Here is a 20,279-nt window from a genome sequence, read left to right as displayed (position 1 = left end):
CACTGAAGCAGAGCATGCAAACTTAACTGCTGCACCACTGGGCTGGCCCCAGTCTACTTCTTTAGGTAGTGATTTTTCGAAAAATTGAGTTGGTATCCGTAAAAGTAAAATTTTATAAAAATTAGCTATATGTTTTCTAACTTGGGTGAAAATCGATGATTGACCCTATTAAGTTTTCACCACTTATGAAAAAGGATGTATCAAACACTATATAAAAACAACATTGAGCAAAATTATGGAAGTGCCTGTTTCTTTTCCCACAATTCCACTTGAATTTTTTTTCAACAAATTCACTGAGGAATGTTTCTTTCTTTTTTTTGGTGAGGAAGATTGGGCTTGAGCTAACCTTTGTTGCAAATCTTCCTCTTTTTGCTTGAGAAAGACTGCCGTTGAGCTAACATCTGTGCCAATCTTCTTCCAGTTTGTATGTGGGTTTCTGCCACAGCATGGCCGATGAGCAGTGTGTAGGTCCATGCCCGGGATCCAAATCCGGGAACCCCAGTCTGCTGAAGTGGAGAACGCAAACCCAACCACTACACCATTGGGCTGAGGAAAGCTTCTTGAAAACAAACTAACTGAACCAAAAATAATACTTCTATGATGAAGTATGGCAATTAGCACAGCAAAATCCCATACATTCATGGGACGTGTTAACCCCAAGGGTAAAGTTACACACAATGTACAATTGTAAGCCCTGGCTGAGTAAAGAACTACAAATGGACAGTTTTTTTTTTTTTTGGAAACAGTTAGTGGGTTGGCATGGTCAAGTTTAGTCAGTTGAACGCATTTCATAAGTTGTTTATTTGCGACGTTCAATCATTTACAATACTCCGTGGGTTTTTCAAGGCCAGGCTACACGGGCATCGCCTTTTGGCTAGCACCTGCCTAACCATGACAAACACTCCGGCACTATTGGCCAGATCAACACAGTGAAATCCCATGAGTCCATTCCTGATTACAGTCAGTTTTGCATGTCATAATTTTCCGTTGTGCTCCAAAACCTCACTGATTTACACACTGTTTATTTTTTGTACTACCTTAAAATTCATGCAAACAGAACTTTCCTGTATGTAAAATGAAAATGCACATGCCGTTAGTGCTATTTTACCAACTTTGGAGTCTTTACCCACTTTAGAATGTGAGCTATAGAGGAGTTTCCTTGTAATAAAAACTGACGACAACTGTGACAAAAATAAGGATATAATATTAAAATAAATCAAATGATATACAATACTGTCATTATTCTGATACAGAATTTTTACACAATATTGATACAGGTACAAATGGCAGGATGTCAGGCAATCCATTACAACAGACCTTTTGGTTACAGATAAAGTTTAAATTACAACGTAATACCGATTTAAAAATGGTAACTAGTGTTATGCCAGATTAAAATCAATACTTCCTCTTCAAGTGACATTTTCTGGAACATCTCTAACTATGAGACTTTAAAAAAAGTTTTATAAAGAGAAAGAGAAATAAAAGTAATCTTGTATTAGAAAAGCCTTCAAAAAAAAAAAACCCCAAATCTACAAATCTGGACTAATTTGACTTTCCATGCCTCCTGTCCTCCCCCCAGTCAAACAGCAGACCTGAAGTCCATCTCAGAGGCAAGTTCAGTGGAAATTCAGAAGCACCCCAACCTCCACCCCACAGAAGAGAAGTCTGGAGCAGCTGGTTCCACTAGACTCTTTCCACTGTTTAAGTATCAAGCAAAAAGCTTGATTCTTGTCAGTGATTCTGCCAGCAAGTTAAAGGACATGGACCCCACGCGCACACTTTAAAATGCTAGAAGGTCAGAGAGGGAAATGGCAAAGAATAAAGTGACAGACTTAAAATTCCTTGACGAGTGAGAGACGAGACTCAAAGGGCTGTGTGTGTGTGTGTGTGTATCTGGGGCCAGGGCTTGGGGACAGGGGTTTAAGGAAAAATAAGTTTCTGTAACAAAATATCAAATTCTTGTTCTCCTCATTTTTGTGAAAATGGGTGAGTTATTGGCATTAAAAAAAAAAAAGCAAAACCAAACCAAAACACAAACAGGGAAATGAGAACTGGTTCCATAATGCCTTGCACTTTACATTTCTGTCCAAAATTAAAATCCTCTTTCAATTTAAAAAAACCATCATTTAAAAATCAAAGCTAGAACTGTTACTTGGAAAGTTGAGGAAGCAACAGCATTTCTTTCTGGCATCTTACTTGTTTGGCACAATCACAAGTAAATAGACTTTACAGACATCGTGCGGCTGTTCACATTTCAAGTTTCTACTCCAAAGTGATTACTTTCGGGCTAAACAAATAAATCGATTAAACGAAGTCCGTAAACAAGCTAAGCCCGGCATACATGGACACGTGTGATGCATTCTCCGCCCAAAAAATGGAACCTAAAATAAAACAGAACACTGAGTCAGAGCAGGAAACATCAAAAAAACCAAAAAAAGCCAAACTATTCTTGAGAAGTTTCTTTTAATAATACTAGCTAGCATTTATTGAATGTTAACTATTCATCAAGCCATATGCTCAGCAGTTTTCCATGGATTATCCTTTCCCATCTCTACAACCACTCCGTGAAGACAGCAAATACTTTAATTACACCCATTTTACAGATGAGAGACTGAGGCACAGACAGATTAGTAACTTGCCCAAGGTCACATCTCCAGAACTTGCAGTTTGGCTGGCAGCTGGATCAGAAAGACCAAGCTTTTAACCACCAAGCTATACGGCCTTTTACTTTTCTCATTTTAGTTCTTTTTATAGTGTCCTGCTGTTGAAGCTCCTCAAAGAGAGCATAACATTATGGGCATGACCACATCTATACAATGAGCAAATGCAAATTCACTGACAATGAGGGATATATAAGTTCACACACAGATGTCAGAAGGAGTCAAAATTCCAGTGGTGATGGTGGGGGAGGGAACAAAAGGAAAATTAGGGAAGGAGGTAAGCTTGATTTGCAGAAACGGAACAAACCAAACCCCGATACAGGGAGAGCCAGCAGTGAAACGTCAGCGTCATTCCAAGAGTCACTGAACTGATATTTCTAAGAGCCCTGCCACCAGAGAAGCTGGGTCGAGGAGGTCAACCAGTAACCGGCATGGTAGTTCTCTGTGCCAGGGGCAAGTGCAGAACCCTCAAAATATGTATGATTTCTAGAGGTGAAGAGCAAAAATCATTCTCCCTCCCCTGGGAATGGCGCCCTCTTGAGAATCTGCCTGCTTTGCAAGTTAGAGGGAGAAAGTTGAACCCCAGGCCTGGAGGCAGTTGATAGTCCATGAAACAGGATGGCAAATTACTCCAATTCAGGGTAATGCGAGAGAGGCAAGATATTACAGACTCATACCTCAGGGATCCTTCTACAGTTTACACAGGGCAGAAAAATGCATCCTTCCTGTTTCCCAACTCAAATGCTTTATTAGGTATCATTCTAGAGTATTTCCTATTCTATTCCACTAAAAGAGGCCGCCCCAAACCAATTACCTGTCCTTATGGGAAACTCTGAGATGCACCTTCCAGATGCCTTCTAAACAATTTCTTTCTCCCTAGAGAAAGCCTGCCTGCAGACAGTGGCAGAACCATTCCAACCTCATCTTTAGGTTGCACTGATAGGACAGATCCAACTCTACGGAGCCCAACGATGGTCAAGGCTAATTATTCTGGGTGTTATCTTTGGGTGGTGCCACACTCATGTTCTTCTTACCTCCTTTTTCCTTTTTCTCCTCTTCCTCTTTCTTCTTTCCTGCCTTCCATTTTCAAAATGCTTCTGGAAGGGCCAGGGAGATGATTGAGATCAATAAAAACAAAGGGAAGAAAGGGAAGCAGTAGGAGGGCAGGGCATGAATGTGGCGATCAGGCAGAGCTGTTCCAACTCCATCTTTTTGCAAGGGCATTGCTTTCAAGGCGTTAACGACAGTGTTTACACATGGGCACCATGCCTGGCCGGCTCCATGCAGCCATGTGCTCAGAATGGTTCCGTCACTGTGTGTGTCAAAGGGTGCATGGCTGGCTGGCTCATTTGTTGGCACTGAGAATATGTCAGAGGAGGTGGGTGCAGCTGGATTGGCTTGGACACTTATAAATGGATAGTAGAGAAGGTATAACCCACGACCTTTACGATCCGTCCTGACCCTAAGACTTTAAGAGCTTCTTTTCACTAAGCCTGAAACTACTGCGTGGGCCAGCGGTTCCCAATTGGGGGCGATTCTGGCCCCCAGGGGACATCTGTCCAGAGATGTTTTTGTTTGTCACAACTTGGAGGAAGAGGTGTTAATAACATCAAGTAGGTAGAGGCCAGGGATGCTGCTAAACATCCTACAATTGACAGGATACCCCTCCACAGCAAAGACGTATCTGGCCCCAAATGCCAAACAGGGCCGAGGTTGAGACAAACGAACATACGCGGCAATATTCAAGGAAAAGGAGCCTGAAATAAGTGAACTACAACTCTCAGGAGCATGTCAAGCTGTTACACATGGAAAACACCAAGCACATTTCCTTTACTCATTCTTTCGAGAGACATTTACTGAGTGTCACCGACATATCAGGCCGTGTTTTAGGTGCTGTGGACACAGTGATGAACAAACAGGAAGAGGCCCCTGCCCACCATGGAGTTTAAATTTTACTGACGAAATATAGATAACCAGTAAGATAGTGTCAGCTACTACTAAGTACCCTCATGGTGCTTACAGTCTTGCGCTTGGTGTATCATGACACCCCGGTTACTCCTTGGCCTGTCAGGTTGGTTCTTGGTGCCTTGAAAGCAGCAGAAAAGGAATGTCAAACTGGCAGCCTGCCACGGGCCAAGCATCATAAGGCATCGTGTCTGAACATCACACCAAACCCGTGTGCCAGATTTCTGCCTTGTTTTGACACAAGCTAAGCGGCTTCCTCCGGAGGTGAAGTAATGTGCCCGCCTGAGGTCACCCAGCTAAAAAGGGAACAGGTCATAGTCAAACCCAGTCCTACTTTCTTCCAAATTTTGCTCTCTTCTCAAACAGCACCCCTTCCCAGACTCCAAGCTCTCTCAGAAAGGGACTCTTAGTTACGAGCACACAGCACTCAGCCTGGTACACAGGAGACACTCAAAGAAAAGATCTGTGAAATGTCCGTCTTTCACCAATGCCCCCCCATAGGCTGTGAACTCCTGAAGGTAAAGGGGTGACCTTCTCAGGTCCTGGGGCTTCCCATGACCTGCACACCGCTGCCCGGAACTGGGCAGGGCCAACGTGACTCACAACACCAAACTCAGACGGACCTACACCGCAGCCGAAGAAGCCACAGGCCCTCACTTGTGTAGGCCCCTCCAGGGCCTCGAAGGGACCCCAGCAGTGTGTCCACAAGCTCATATGTTTTTGCGACACTTTCAAAAACATCTTTGTATTATTCAGTTTCTTATTGAGGGCAGCAAGATTGCATAAACTTCAACCGAGATCTGTCCCAACTAACCTTAACATCAGGATTAGACTGTCCTGGAGGTCCTCGTTTACCTGGATGCCCTTTTCTTTTTCTTAAGGAATCCGGTTCCCTTTTTAAGATCCAGTCTGCGTTTCTTCCTCCCTCCCTCCCGCAAGCCTTTCTTAACTGCGCCAGCTCGTAGCAGTTTCCCCTCTCCCTTCCATCTCTGAGCTCCTAACCACAAAGACCGCGATTTCTGATCTGATACGCTCAGTAGATACTGGCCCATTTGTTGAACGGCCTACTCACTTCTAGATCTACACACACTGTGTGACGACCCTAATAGGTGTCTGAAGGTCACAAACGCATGACAGAGTGTTTACAGAAGACGCATATTCAGATGTATGAATACAGCCAAGGAGCTAGCCATTCAGCCCAAACTTGACGGTTTACTTTAGAACCAACTATGCATTCAACTCAACGTTTCCAATAGCCTAGAATTCCAAACAGTAAATTCTAGAAATTCCCAAGGCAGAACCTTCAGCACTTTCAGGAAGGTATGATTCTTATCCACTTGCAACACTTTAAAAGAAAAAATAGCACTGATATGAAACAAAAGTATTTTTTGTGATTTCTCTCAAAACAGCCAATTACGTCAAAGAAGAAAATATAATGAGATACATGGAAAAAAGCCTAGTCATGTGACATAAAAAGCACTGGTCTTATTATATTTTTTGATAAAATCAGTTTTGTTATAGCTTTTTCAATAGAAGTACATAGTTCAAAAAAATTCAAATGGTATAATAGTGCATTAAATAAAAACTAAAAATCCTACACTCCCACACTTTCTGGTTTTAATAACTATGAAGAGCGCCATTGTATCTTAATTTGGTAAAGTTTCAAATTGTTTCTTCAAATTCTTTTGGAATAGGTATATATTCATATAACTTTAAATAATGCAATTATTTACCTACTCCCCTCTTGTGAGTAAAGGGTTAACACGTGGCCCTGGCTGATGGAGGCGCCCTGACATGGCCCTGGGCCTCCCACTGCACTGTGTCCTTGGAAAGACTAAAGGAGAACAGGGAATGGGGGTTGGCCTCAGTTGGTTGGGGGAGCTGTTCATGCCCCTGGGCCTCTGGGACTAGGAAGGCATAAAAGATTTGCAAGAAATAATGGCAGTAGCTTCCGTGGGTCAAGGGAAGCCCCCACACACCCTGTCTCTCATCTGTGGCAGCCACAAGCACCCCATGTGGATGAGAGGCAAAAGCAACTGTGTGCTTGGGTAGCTGCTAAGCTCCCAATGAAATCAGGATGCTGCATCTCCTATACTGTGTCCTGTAAGCCTGTAAATGTAGCATTAGACCAGTGGTGCCCAACCAGGGCAACCTGCACCCCACAAACCCTCCCAGGGGACATCTGTCATAGTCTAGAGACGTTTTTGGTTGTCACAACTTGGGGAGGGGGACTACTGGCATCTAGTGGATAGAGCTCAGGGATGCTGCTAAACGTCCTACAGTGCACGGGACAGCCCCCACAACAAAGAGTTAGCTAGCCTAAAAAGTCAACAGAGCCCAGGCTGAGAAACCCTGCACCAGACTCAAGCACACTTATGTCTTGTGAGTCTCTCTGTCGATTTGAACCTGTAATCGCAGCTACGATGCTGCCAAATGGAGATGGTGGCTCTTGACATCCGTGACAAGAAAGGCGAGGAAATTAGCATACTGTGCTTTCTACCACACATCTTTCAATAAATTTTGTAGTTATATTAGTTATATTTTAGTTAGTATTTAAAAAAATTTTACACTCTATTCTGAAATTGTGTATTTTAGAACCAACCATCCATTTAGGTTGGTTCTAAAATAAAAAGAGCTAATAATTTTTTAAGTCTTCCACTTTTTTTTTTTACACAAACAAGATCTACATTTTAACCTGAAATATTTTTCTTCAGAAAAGGAAAATGTATTGGTCAAGTTTTAAAGTGCAGCTAAAAAAAAAGCAAAACTAATGCTAAAAATTTTAACATAAAACAAAATAAACATAAGCAAAATAAACAAACAAGATGAATTTTTTTGAGGAAACAGCTATTTAAATGGAAAAAATTAATAACATAATAAGCAATAAAAATATGAGTATTAATCACATAATCATAAACTTCCAAAGTCAATCAGTAATCAGAATGGGATGGAAATGGCCAATCTTTGTACACTCTGAAAAGTGTAGGTATTAATAGAAATTAGCGTTTTTTTTTTTTAAAAACAGCCAAGTATTCCCCGTAGACAAATGATTCAGTAACTCACTCTTGTTAAAAAATTAATTCTTCAAAATGAATACAGGCTAAAACTATTATTTGCTTAAAACTGTGTTTAGAAAACATGCATCCTGTTCTTCTTAGGTGGACTTATATTTTATTCCGGTTTTGAATTACCAAATGTAAAGTTAAAAACTGTACAATTACAAAATGAAAGCCAAACAGTGACTTTAAACGGTACAAGCTAATTGATGCATCTGGAATAAAATAGTGAGCTGAACTCCGTGGCCATCAGTTCCTACTGACAGTTCTCAATTTCATTCATCAAATATTGTTCACTTTATTAAAACAACAGACTTCTGTGGTTAATGACTAAGCCAAACCAGAATGGAAAGTTTAAAATGTGAACAGGTGTAACCTTCACATATTCATAGCCTGTGTTTTTAAAACACGAATCCCTCTGACTACAAGGAGTTAATTCATTTTTTCTAAAAAAAATGGGGGGGGTAATGAATACATCACATTAAAACAGAATTTTCTATAGGGTGTTTACATTTGTACCATCTACTAATGAGCCATTAAACTTCAGAGCAGAGTTTCACTAGGATATATTTATAAAAAATTTTTTTCTCAAGTTGTTTTGAATAGAAAATAGTCAAGAGATATTCTGGAAGAAACTAGATTTTTACCATGATAGGTTAATTTCATCCAGTACAAGTAACAACTCTGGGACTAAAAACGGGTCACTGAAATGACCTATGAAAATGTATATTCAAGACAGTAAAATAACCAATGGGAAAAGCTGTAACACTGAGTTCTAGATACACATTTCTTCTTTCTTTTTTTTAGAAGTAGCCTGACACTGGTGAGAAAGAGTCAGCTCTTTTTTTTTTTTTAAAGATTGGCACCTGAGCTGACATCTGTTGCCAATCTTTTTTTTTCTTCTTCTCCCCAAAGCCCCCCGGTACATAGTTGTATATTCTAGTTGTGAGCGCCTCTGGCCATGCTATGTGGGACGCTGCCTCAGAGTGGCCTGATGGGCAGTGCCATGTCTGCACCCAGGATCCGAACTGGCCAAACCCCGGGCCGCCAAATCGGAGAGCGTGAACTTAACCACTTGGCCACGGGGCCGGCCCCTAGAAACACATTTCAAGTGGGCATCTGAATATGAGGAAAGTTCAGATCAGATGTAAAACTTTATTTTTTTCAGTTCTTCTATCATTCAATTCTGCTATGAAAACCATAATCTGTTATTAAAGGCTTCATTATTAAAACCTTGATAAAATCAAAAGCGTAGAGCTGCCGGTGGACTTTTGGGAGAAGAATGATTTTGTTTACTTTCAGATCTGACCCTGCACTAAACCTGAACCAGAAACTATATAGGAACCGGGGAAACAGAATTTGGTTCTCTTTTAAAGATACCTCAAATTTGGAAAACTCATCGGAACTATAGGATGTGACAAATTCCCACTCTGGACCGTTATCCTTTATTTCAGTGACCATTTTACCCACACGAATCAGTTTTGGTTAACTCGACTAAAAAATGTTCAAATTAAACATGATAGCTTTCACGGAAGTAGAAGAGTATGGTGGTTGAGACCGCAGAGACAACGGCGCCTCAGAAAGAAGTCCAGTCCAGTGCCTGCCCTCTGACCTATTACCTTCGACCTCCACCAGTTATGAAAGCCCTCCAAGGCTTACTGTTGTATGGAAAGCACGACAAAAATAAACCCAGTTCACAGACTTGTTGTGAGTATTAAACAAGAAATACAACATTTACCACAGAGCGTCTGGTACATCACTGCATTCATCAAGTGGCAACTCTTACTGCTGTTAATACAAAAACAGTTCCAGGGACTGTGTCACTCGTCACTTGTTTTAGCAAACAGGCTGCATGGTTCTAGTACCTGGGGCGTGTGAGGTTATACCCACACTGGACGAAAACAACCTCGTTCTTAAAGGAGAAGGCTGAGTCAAGAGTAAACTTTTCAGCGACAGCAGTTCAAAAGTACAAAAGATGACTCACATTCGATAAGGGTGATGAAAAAATGGAGATCAGTGCCAAAGGTGGCTGGGCCAGCTTCACCTCCTTGTGGGGAGTTTGGCATGGAGACAGACGACTAATGGTTTAGAACCTTTCCCGTTCTAAAACAGCCAAGAATAGAAGGTGCATGTCATGTTTAAAAATGACAGTCTAGTCTCGAGTGGTAAAAGCATGGGGAGGCACAGTCTACACGTAACAGGAAGTATTTCTCAAGGAAACCACAGGAAAGCCAAATTCAGTCTTCAGATGGGTCCAAACAACCAGAGTCCCTATTACAGCTCATAGCACTAAACCTGAGCCAGTTTATTTCATGAGGTTCATTCCAGCAATGCCCGAACAGTAACTGCTTTCTGCAACTGTGGAGTACAGGAAAGATGTCTGGCTCTACCACAGTTTTAAACTCTATGACATGAGAAAAAAAAAGGCAGAAGGTAGAATTCAGTTTGCTTTGAAAATATTCAGTCTATTTTAAAATGAGAGTACACAATGTGTAGAGAGAACGTGGCAGAGAGACTGAGCTGGGCCTCCACCGGCCACCCAGCCTCGGACGCATCCTTCGGTGCCTCTGGACTTCACTTTCCTGCTGGGTAAGACCAGGAGGTGGGACTGGGAGAGCAAGACGCTGCAACCTGGCATCCCCAGGAGATTTTGCTGACATCAAACTGTGTTTCAAAAGTTGTGAATCTGAAGGGCAAGGACTCTCCAGGGTCCACAGACTTCTCTGCTCCCTCCTGTCTCCAACCCACCCCGCCTGAGGTCACGTAAATGCGCCTGGCCCCTACAGACAGGAGAGCCCGCAACCCAGCGGCTAGAGCCCCATTCAATCCGCCATCGTCCGGTCACGCCACTCATTGTCAATAACTTTTCAAAAGCGTTGTTTAGGTCACTGTAGTGTGGAGCTATTAGATAATAAGATAAATTGAAAAATTAAATATCATTAACCTCTAGGATGACAAACAATCTTTTGTAGATAGAGTCAAAATATAGGACTTTTAAATTAAGATATAAGAGTAATTGTACTTTCGATGATGTTCTGCAAAAAAGCAAAACAAAACACAAACTTATTTACTTCTGCCTCATTGGTAGGGCTGATACCAAAAGTCTTTTCCAAGAACTTCTAGACTCTGATGTCTGCAAAGAAGATACACAGTACATATATATATATATATAACACACACACACATATAGTCACATATATATATACATATATATAGTCCTAAATAATTTTTAAGCAAATTCATGTGTTTAGAATTATTTTAATGAAATGTTTCTAATGCCACGAGAGCAATGATATGAAAATTATCACCAAAATAAAGATGGTAGAGGACACAATTCTTTAAAACAGAAGCAGAGAGGAGAGAGGCGGTGGTTTTCTGTTGTCATCTTCTCTAACTTCCCATTTCACGCACATTGCCCTGGGGTCATGTCATACACGCCTTGCTCAGGGTTAAAGCACCAAAACGTAAGAGAACCACCATGAATACAAATATACATACTAACTTTACGAGTCAGCGGATGGCAGCTGTCTCCCACTTTGCCCATAGGTGTGCAAATCCTTATGCTCTTAACCCAGATACTAACAGCGCAGCACATGCCTCCACCACACTGGGGGTCCTTGTCGCAGGCCTGAAATGCAATAAACAAACAGATAAATGTAGATAGCGGGTAAGACTCAAACTAAGGAAATCTAAAATTAGCGGCAAAAAAAAAAAAATGCTCTTTAAATATCCAACTGCTATGATTTTTTTTTTTTTTCTGGTTGAAGTACATTTTTTTTTTTATTAATGTTATGATAGATTACAACCTTGTGAGATTTCAGTTGTACATTTTTGTTAGTCATGTTGTGGGTACACCACTTCCCCCTTTGTGCCCTCCCCCCAACCCCCCTTTTCCCTGGGAACCACCGATCAGATCTCCTTATCAATATACTAACTTCTACCTATGAGTGGAGTCATATAGAGTTTGTCCTTCTCTGACTGGCTTATTTCGCTTAACATAATACCCTCGAGGTCCATCCACGTTGCTGTGAATGGGCCAATTTTGTCTTTTTTTATGGCTGAGTAGTATTCCATTGTGTATATATACCATATCTTCTTTATCCAATCATCAGTTTCTGGGCATGTAGGTTGGTTCCACGTCTTGGCTATTGTAAATAATGCTGCGACGAACATTGGGGTGCAAGGGACTCTTGGGATTTCTGATTTCAGGTTCTTAGGATAGATACCCAGTAATGGGATGGCTGGGTCATAGGGTATTCCAACTGCTATGATTTTAATAATCACATATATAAAAAAGAACTGTAATCTTCACTTGCTTTTGCTTTGCACATTTTCACAATAAAATCTGATCAGAAGAGATTTTCCTAGTTTTTAAAAAATGGCCTAGATAATGGCCCACACATTATGAAAATCTTAAATAAACAAGGATTTTTAAAAAAACAAAAGCAGCTTGCTTTTTCTAGTGCTTTATGGCTGAATTGGCTTTGAACTTGAAGAAAGAGTCTATATTAGTCTTATACCATACATGGCCATTAGGAACGACATAAATCGAATCACAGGATTTTATGACTATTAACTGCAGAACACATTGGGCCCAATGTTAAAAAGGGATTTAAATGGTCTCTAAATCTGGCATGAAATGCTCCAGACACATAAAGGCACTGATGTAAATTTCAGAAGTGCTCATTTTCTCTTTCAAATATTTGCATTTTGGTTCATGAGACTTGATGTTTCTCACACCACTGACTTGATTTTCACCATTTCCTCTTTAAAGAAAGAAATCTCATAGGGTGAGAGTGGACAGACCAAGACTTTTGCCTTTATGTTACTCTTTTTTGGGGTGAGTAACCCGCAAAAAGGTAATTATTGGCTTAGGATATACCTTTGTGTACACTGCAAACTCAGCTGAACTATTCTATAAGATCCATCAGATTTAGAAACGCAAGTGACACATGCAGCTATCAACAGTGCTTACTCAAGGCATCTGTTCCCAACATAAAAACTGTAAATACACATAATCAAAGAATCAACTATGGAGGAATTCACATACCCTACTAAATGGAAATAATGAAGTCTAAATTTATTTGCATGAAAATAGATCTGAAGAACTACTGTTCTTTCCTAGAACCAACAAAAAAAATAGGATGCTTTGTTCGAATGGAAGGCAGTAATCTGTTTTGCTAATGATAAGGTAAAAACATCCTGTACTATGTATGTAAGAAATTAAAAAGTCTATAATTCAGACCCAAATTTAAATACACATTTATTGGAAACAACTAAAACACTCCAAAGTTCTTAGTCTGGGGGGCTTCTCAAAACATAAATATATGGGCACACCCTTGTTTGTTATTTTTCATTAAAAGTGACCAACTAAATATCTTGCTTTAGAATTGGTCTATTTCCCCGATTAGAATTTTTTTTCTCAGGCTATTTAAAACAAGCATCTGGACCAAAACCACAATTTTGACCTTGGGGTGTTTGAACATTTATAGGAAAATAACATTTCCATTTTCCAATTTTTATCTGTATGCCAGAAATCATGTATACGTGGCCATTACATTCCATAAACGAGATGTTCAGTACGCAATCTTTTCCAATATGCTTTTAACAAATCTATGTGGACATATAAATCAATTTTTAAATAACTACACATATTACTAAAAAAAGGTAAATATTTAAGGTGAAGGTTTCAGGCAGTATTTTATTTCAACAGATGCTCAAGACCAGGAATTACGGAGCCCCACCAGCTCTTTTTATAAGACAATCAAAATCCAGCCAAAATCTTTTAAAATTCAATCAATCACTTGGATGTTTAACATCCTATACACGATGTATCTAGATAAGTTACTGAGTTTTTCATTTGACTCCAGATGGTTCCTGTCATGGAGACATAACTACATTTCTTTATTGCCACGTTGCTTTAGAGAAATTTTTTAAAATTCTTTTTGCAATGCTGAGTTAAAACAACAAAAACAGCACACATAACTATATAATAAGCTCAGTCTAAACCTTTCTAACAGATAAACATCCAATGTGATAAAATTTCATTCTTTAACAAAAAGCTCCAGTTCTTGGAAATATTTACAAAGAATTGCCTAGGTTTATATATTTTTAATTAGACAGCTGTTTTCCTAATGCCCTTCATCCTTAACTCATTGCAGATCTATTCAAACAGTGTTGTCCTGTGAATGGAACAAAAAGATACTTATATCGCACAGGAATTTTGGGCTCAGAGGATTAGCAGAAATTTAAAATGAGCCAGCAGGGGAAGAGGGGAGAAAAAACCAATCATGTTTCAATTCTCATGTATTAGAAAGACCTGGAAAAACTTCTTTTCAACCACATGGACTGGCTACTGACAAAGCTATTCAAATATATTTTTTAAAAAACCTCGAAACTATTCTAGTAAATAACATGACACATAACTAAATATCTATTGGATATAACTAAATATTGTTAAAGTACAAGGGCTTTCAATATGCTCTAAGCCTATTAATGAACATGGAGACAAGAAGAGGTTTAGTTTCTCAAGACAAAAAGACATTTCCCTTAAATTTAAAGGTTATTTCATTATCTACATATCATCATTTCAACATAGAAGTTTCATTTGAATCCTATAATGTGCACTTAGGTATTCGAAATAATTTAAGGGAGGTGTAAAATAATTTCAGACTTTAAAAAAAAGAGTGAAGCAGTTGAACCACCAGGAAATGGCAGCGGTTTTGCACTGCTGATGTAAAGAAGACTAGACTTTTCTACTTTGTACTGTAAACTCATCCTTCAGATTCACACAAAGAAAACTGCTGGTGGGAGCAGCAGGGGCTTGAACTAGTTCCCATCTCCCCAAATGATGAAGACGTCTTAAGTCGAAACATCTACATGGCAACCTGCTCCATAATCACCCGGGAGCGCTGGAGGTGCTTTATCAGGAGTTGGAAACGGAAAACTTTTACGGGGAGAACCTCAAGATGCTGAAAAAAAAAAAAGCCCTGGAACCCAGCAGGAAGAGCCCACACGACCAAGTTATTTCAAAGGGTTTCTGCGGAGGATGCATTGGGGAGCAAACTCCTCACTGTGGGCTTAAGACTCGGGATTTGGGGTATTCGTCTTGCTCCTTGCGTTTCAGGAAGGAGCCCTGAAATTTTAAGGTTCAAGGCTGGAAGGTCTCGAAAAAGCGTTTGAGAAGACACTGAAAGAAAACTTCTTTCTGCTTAACAGAAAAAGAGACCAAACCCAGGGAGAGAGGCTGTAGGGGGATAAGGGGGAAGCAAGCGGGAGAGGTGGTGATGAAAGCGGTGGGGTGACACTTGGGTCCCTTTTTCTTCCCGGGCCGTCTGCTGCTTTTGGAGCAGCGCGCTCTTGCAAGTGCGCCAAGAGGCGACTGAGGCAGGTGTCCCCGCCCGGGGCGACCCTCCAGTGCCCCTCGCGTCCCCTTGCCCAGCGCCCGGGGCGCAGCGGGCGCGCAGCGGGGCAGACAGGTGCGCCCGGGCCGCTTACCCCGGTGATGACGGCGGCGTCCCCGGCGGGGGGCGTGAGCAGCAGCGGCGGCAGCAGCAGCAGGAGCAGCAGCGGGGCGCAGCGCGGGCTCCTCATGGCGCCCTCGGGCCTGGCCGGCGGTTGGGGGACGTTGGGGGCGCGGGCCGGGCGCGCTCGCCGGAACGCGGAGCAGCGGTCGGGCGGGCGGCTCCGCGCGCCTCGCGGCCGTTATAAAGGCAGCAGGGCCGTGACTCACGCCGGCGCCCGCCTGGCAGCACGCGCAGGGGGCACGGCGCGGGCACACACCCCGCGCCCGCACGCGCACCCGCGCGCCCCTCGCCGCCCCGCCAGCGGCCGAGCCGAGCCAAGCCGAGCACGTGCCGGCGCGCGGCCCCCACGCCCCCGCCTCGGGCGCCACGCAGGCAGCGCCCCCCGCGCCGCGCCCCGCGCCCTGCAGCGCTCTCGCCTCTCGCCCGCCGCCGCCTGTCGCACGCGCCCGGGTCGCTTTTGTGATCTGACACCCACTTCATCGGCCGTCCTGGTTTCCAAAGCTCCACGTGCTCCGCGCCGAAAACTTGCAGCTCATTTGCTCTACAGATGTTTAGGGAGCGCCTACTACGCGCCAGGCGCTGTGGCCACATTGGGGGAGCGCGCTGGGGGGCCCGGGGGTGTGGGGTGGGAACAAGAGCCTCTGACGGTGTTCATTTGTTCAGGAAGTCTTTCATACCCAGCTCTATGCCAGGTACTGCCACTGGGTCTGTCCTCGTGGTCCGGTAACTGACCAGAAAAGACAGACATCAAACACATAAACTGGAAGCGTGGATGAGGGGGAAAAGAACAAAGAGAGAGCGAAATCACCCCTAATCCCACATCCCTGACGACATGGAGGGGTTTGTCCTTCCAGCTGTGGGAGTCCAATTTATTTCTTTCATTTCAAATGCTTTCCCTTTATACTCACATCTGTTCCCGAGCCTCTCCTCTCTGATTTTCCTCACATGCGTTTCCTCCCTCCTTTAGCATCGCGCCAGCTTCTGGCAGTTCAGGATGGTGCCAAAGGGAAATGAGAACGCCTGGCTTCGGGTGCCAGCCTGAGGCCCCTTAAGCCCTAGGTAGGCAGCTCTCTCTTCTGTTCCTTTCCAACCCAGGAAAATCACCTTTCCGTCTTATAAGATGCCATGCAGCGTTACTGAGATTCGTTCGTTTGTGTAAACATGAATTGAGTGCCTCCTGGATTCTAGGCAGCCCATGAGAGGACTGGCGACAAGTTTGTCTCCACCTCTGACCCTAGCCTCACTCCAAATCTTGAGCCTGTTTTTCCTCAGCGAAAATGATTTAAAAAATACCTGAGTGTAACCTCGCCAAACTTGCTTGCACCCAAGTTTTGAGAAGACCAACTTTGTTCCTGAATCGTCAGGAGCTCCAGCTTTCCCTGTTCCCTTCAGATCCACAAATTGTTGAGAAGCAGATGTGTCTTTCAGCCTCTTTAATAAATGCAGTGAGGAGAGTCGGGACAAAGTTACTTTCAGACTGTGGGGCTCCCCCATGCCAAAGCACTCAGACAAACTGTGGAAAGAAAAAAAAAAAAAGCAGACAATTATCTGAATGTTAAACAGCTGAATATTGGGAGAACCAAGGCTTTGACTATTTTTATAACCTTTCTTACCCATGTTTTCATGTTTGAGAAACATCCTGAAACAGAAAACAAAATGAATCAAACTCTTTTTTTAACTTTAAAAAATTGTTAAAATTGGACTTACAGTAAAATAAGTGGAAACAGTAGCAAGTGACAGATTGGTGGAAAGTTTCTTTTTCTAGTCTCCATGCCAACGCTAGCATGGGAATGCTGCCGGGGAAATGTAAAAACCAGTCAACCTGGCTTTTAACGTTCCTACAACTTTTCTTTTTTTAATGGTCGATTTCATATTTGCTACTATTGAGTGCCAGCTTGGGTATTCCCTGCTTCTCCAAGCATAGACAACAGGCTATGTCTACATAGGAAGAACAGATTTCAAAGTGGATGGCTTCATACACAGCTGTTTGGAAAACAATCCTCATAAGGCTGTATTGAAACAGGGTTGGAAGCACTTAAGAATAGGGTTGGTTTGGCTTCATGTTGTTTCTTTTAATTGTTTTAATGCTTCAGAGGAGAAATGGAGGCCCCCAAATGAAAAATCTTTGCATCCATGGCTGAGACAGAAAATTGAAGTGTGAAAGTTAGCCCCATCTTATAACAGGAAAGGTGAAAATTTGAGTTTGGATTAGTTCGTAAAAACCAGTTAGGTAGGAAGGCCAACCTGCCAACGCTGAAATACAAATGGAAGAATAGCTTAACTGTTCTATTCTACTTCTTACTGCACCCTGGTGATATAGCCACATGAGCAGTTCAGCTCACGGGGAACTGTGTGAGCAGAACCTAACTTTGTGTAGTCCAGAGTGTAGACTACCATATTCCAGCGTCCCGTCAAGGCTCGGCTGAATTGAAGAGGCAGTACAGGAAAGTCCAGGGGACCCTGCTTTTGTGACCCAGACTGATCTGGATTGCAATCCCAAGTGACCATTGGGCAAGTTGCTGAAACCTTTCTAAGCCTCTGTTTCCTGACCTGTAAAGTGGGTATAAAATACGAGCCTCATGGGGTACACCTCCATGGGGTTTAAAGAGTAATACCTGTAGAGTGCTTGGCACAGGGCCTGGAATAGACTGGGAGCCCTGGTAGGGTTGCCTGTCAAGTCTTATTATTTGGTGTCCTCTGACAATTTCAGCTAATACTCATATAGTTTTTCCTATCTTGCCCACCAGATTAGATTATATACTCCTTGAGATTAGGATCCCTGTGTCTAATTTCCCACACATCCCTCTTGGCACATAGCACAATGATAGACATACAACAGGCACTCAGTAAGTAATTGACGATCAACAGGAATATATGCTATGGAGGACAGTCTGGAGACAGGGCACAAGAAATGATGTACAGGGTAGACACATTTAATTTACATGAATCAATTAAATGTAGTCATCAGAAAGCTACAGGGATGAGTACTTTACCTGGTGCAGGTGATTCAGCCTGCCACTCTACTCAGCGGATGTGTGTCTGAACTGAGGTGAACTGGGAGACACAAACCTGTCTCATTGCGGTCACTCTGGGACCCAGGCTGATGACGGCTCCATCTGAACACGTGCTTCATGATTGCCAGTGTACGATGGTGTAACGGGTTCAATTGTGTCCCACTAAAAGCTATTTTCAAATCCTAACCCCCAGTACCTGTAAATGTGACCTTATTTGGAGTAGGGTCTTTGCGGAAGTAATCAAGTTCAGGTGAGGTCATACTGGATTGGAGTGGGCCCTAAATCCAATGACTGATATCCCTATAAGAGAAAGGAGAGAGGAGACGCACAGGGAGAATGCCACGCGAAGACGGAGGCAGAGATGGAAGTGATGCATCTACAAGCCAAGGAACACCAAGGATTCCTGGAAGAGTCAAGGAGAGATTCTTCCCTAGAGCCTTCAGAAGAAGAGTGGCCTTCTTGACACCCTGATTTCGTTCTTTTAGGCTCAAGAACTGTGAGAGAATAGATTTCTGTTGTTTGAAGGCACCCAGTTGTGGTAATTTCTTCTGACAGCCACAGGAAATGAATACAGGTGGGTGGAGTTAGTGGTTTACGCACCAGCTGTCAAACACCTCTGCCTGAAATTGAGGCACGTCATTTTTGCTCATGTTTTAATGGCCTAAACAAGTCACGTGACTTTGTCTTCAAGAGGATGGACGACGCAAGTCTGTAATAGAAGCTGGTTTCTGAGAACCAGAAATCCGGTGAGCCCTGCCACATTTTACGGAAAGGGATCAGTCATGGCTTAGACTCCTTAATGAGCATAATGATATTACTAATTATTATAAATGATAATGTTGTTTTAATTCCTTCATGTTTTTTCTAGTTCAGTATTCCTTATACTAGAATTACACAAAGAATCTGGAAGAGAGGAAATGTATAAGCTGGCATTTTCTTTTAGTGGATAGTAAACCATAATTGATTCATTCAACAGACATTTACTAAGTACTTACTATATGCCAGATATTGTGCAAGGCACTGGAGGTACAATGTTAGCAAAACAGACGTGAATCCAGCCCCCTGGGAGCTTATGGTCTAGGGGGAAGAAGTATGTGAGTCAGATAATCATACAATTATATAATTACAGGAAACAAATGTCGTGCACTAGGAGAGAGCATATGGGGAGACCTAAGGTTTCCTTAAAATAGTGGCATCTAAGCTGAGCTCTGAAGCCTGAGCAGGATGTCACTGAGATAAAGAATGGGCGCAGTGGGAGTAGAGGGTGGCTGGGCATTCCAGGCAGGGCATTCCATGCATTAGCTTGTGCTGGAGATTGGAAAGAGCATCCATATTCAAGTAGCTGAAGGGAGGGAGGCCAGTGTGGCTGGAAGAATGAGTCTAAAGGTAAGTCTCATACAAATACAGAGCCAGAGAGATGGTAGGGACCCAATGAGGGCCTTACCTAGGCCACACTGGTAGTCTCAGTCTTTGTATGGCCGGGAAAGAGGGAAAACATAATGATATCCAGGCATGACAGGAGTAGATTTTGAAAAGAAGACCCCCACTGCGGTGTGACAAGTGTCCAAAACCAAACTCTTTGTGGCCTCTACTCCAAATCTCTTTTGTTGAAGTCAACTCCATCCTTCTCAGATGACCTTGGAGTCACCCTTGACCCTCTCTTTCTCTCTCATGTCCAACCCATGTAGAAATCTTGTTGACTTTGTCTTCACAATATATCTAGAATCCAACCACGTCCACCTTGCCCTCTGTCATGGCTGCCCTTCTTGTTCTGAGCCACCATTGTCTCCAGCTTGGATTACTGTCATCGCCTCCTGACTGGAGGTTTCACCCTTGCCCTCTACATCCTCTCATCACCCCAGCTACCTTAGCTCTTTTTTCAAAATGTAAGTCAGACTCTTTGCTCAGAACCCTGCAGTAGTTTCTCGTTTCCCTCACAGACACTCTAGGTCTTTGGCTTCATCTACTATAGCTACCGTGTGTCTTCTCACCAGCTCTGCTCCAGACACACTGGCCTCCTGGAGGGGCCTAGAACACACAGGCTTGTTCCTCCATTGG

The 20,279-nt window shown here is 42.7% G+C and overlaps 1 protein-coding gene across 2 annotated transcripts; it reads right to left on the bottom strand.

Annotated features, from left to right (window-relative positions):
• Positions 1-1,182: 1,182 nt before the first annotated feature.
• On the bottom strand, positions 1,183-15,758 carry PROK2 (prokineticin 2). 2 transcript variants are annotated; one of them, XM_070576786.1, is made up of 4 exons: positions 15,179-15,758; positions 11,184-11,309; positions 3,695-3,757; positions 1,183-2,381 (listed from the first exon to the last, which is right to left on the bottom strand). In XM_070576786.1, the coding sequence occupies exons 1-4, from the start codon at positions 15,272-15,274 to the stop codon at positions 2,277-2,279; spliced, it is 390 nt and encodes a 129-aa protein (XP_070432887.1). In that variant the 5' UTR covers positions 15,275-15,758; the 3' UTR covers positions 1,183-2,276. The 2 variants fall into 2 exon arrangements, with proteins under 2 accessions (XP_070432887.1, XP_008520535.1); XM_008522313.2 differs by lacking the exon at positions 3,695-3,757 and having other exon boundaries at positions 15,179-15,724.
• Between the last annotated feature and the right edge of the window lie 4,521 nt (positions 15,759-20,279).

The sequence above is a fragment of the Equus przewalskii genome, chromosome 15 (assembly GCF_037783145.1).
Source record: "Equus przewalskii isolate Varuska chromosome 15, EquPr2, whole genome shotgun sequence".
Lineage (NCBI taxonomy): Eukaryota > Metazoa > Chordata > Mammalia > Perissodactyla > Equidae > Equus > Equus przewalskii.
The sequence above is the reverse complement of the archived record's forward strand: the minus strand, read 5'-3'. Positions and strand labels throughout refer to the sequence as shown.

Excerpts from the sequence above, each read along its gene's own strand:
- PROK2 (XM_070576786.1), bottom strand. The coding sequence starts at position 15,274 with ATGAGGAGCCCGCGCTGCGCCCCGCTGCTGCTCCTGCTGCTGCTGCCG. Across the intron at positions 11,310-15,178 it reads ACGCCGCCGTCATCACCGGG|GCCTGCGACAAGGACCCCCA; the intron begins GTAAGCGGCCCG and ends ATTGCATTTCAG. Across the intron at positions 3,758-11,183 it reads GCCATCCGCTGACTCGTAAA|AAGCATTTTGAAAATGGAAG; the intron begins GTTAGTATGTAT and ends TGGCCCTTCCAG.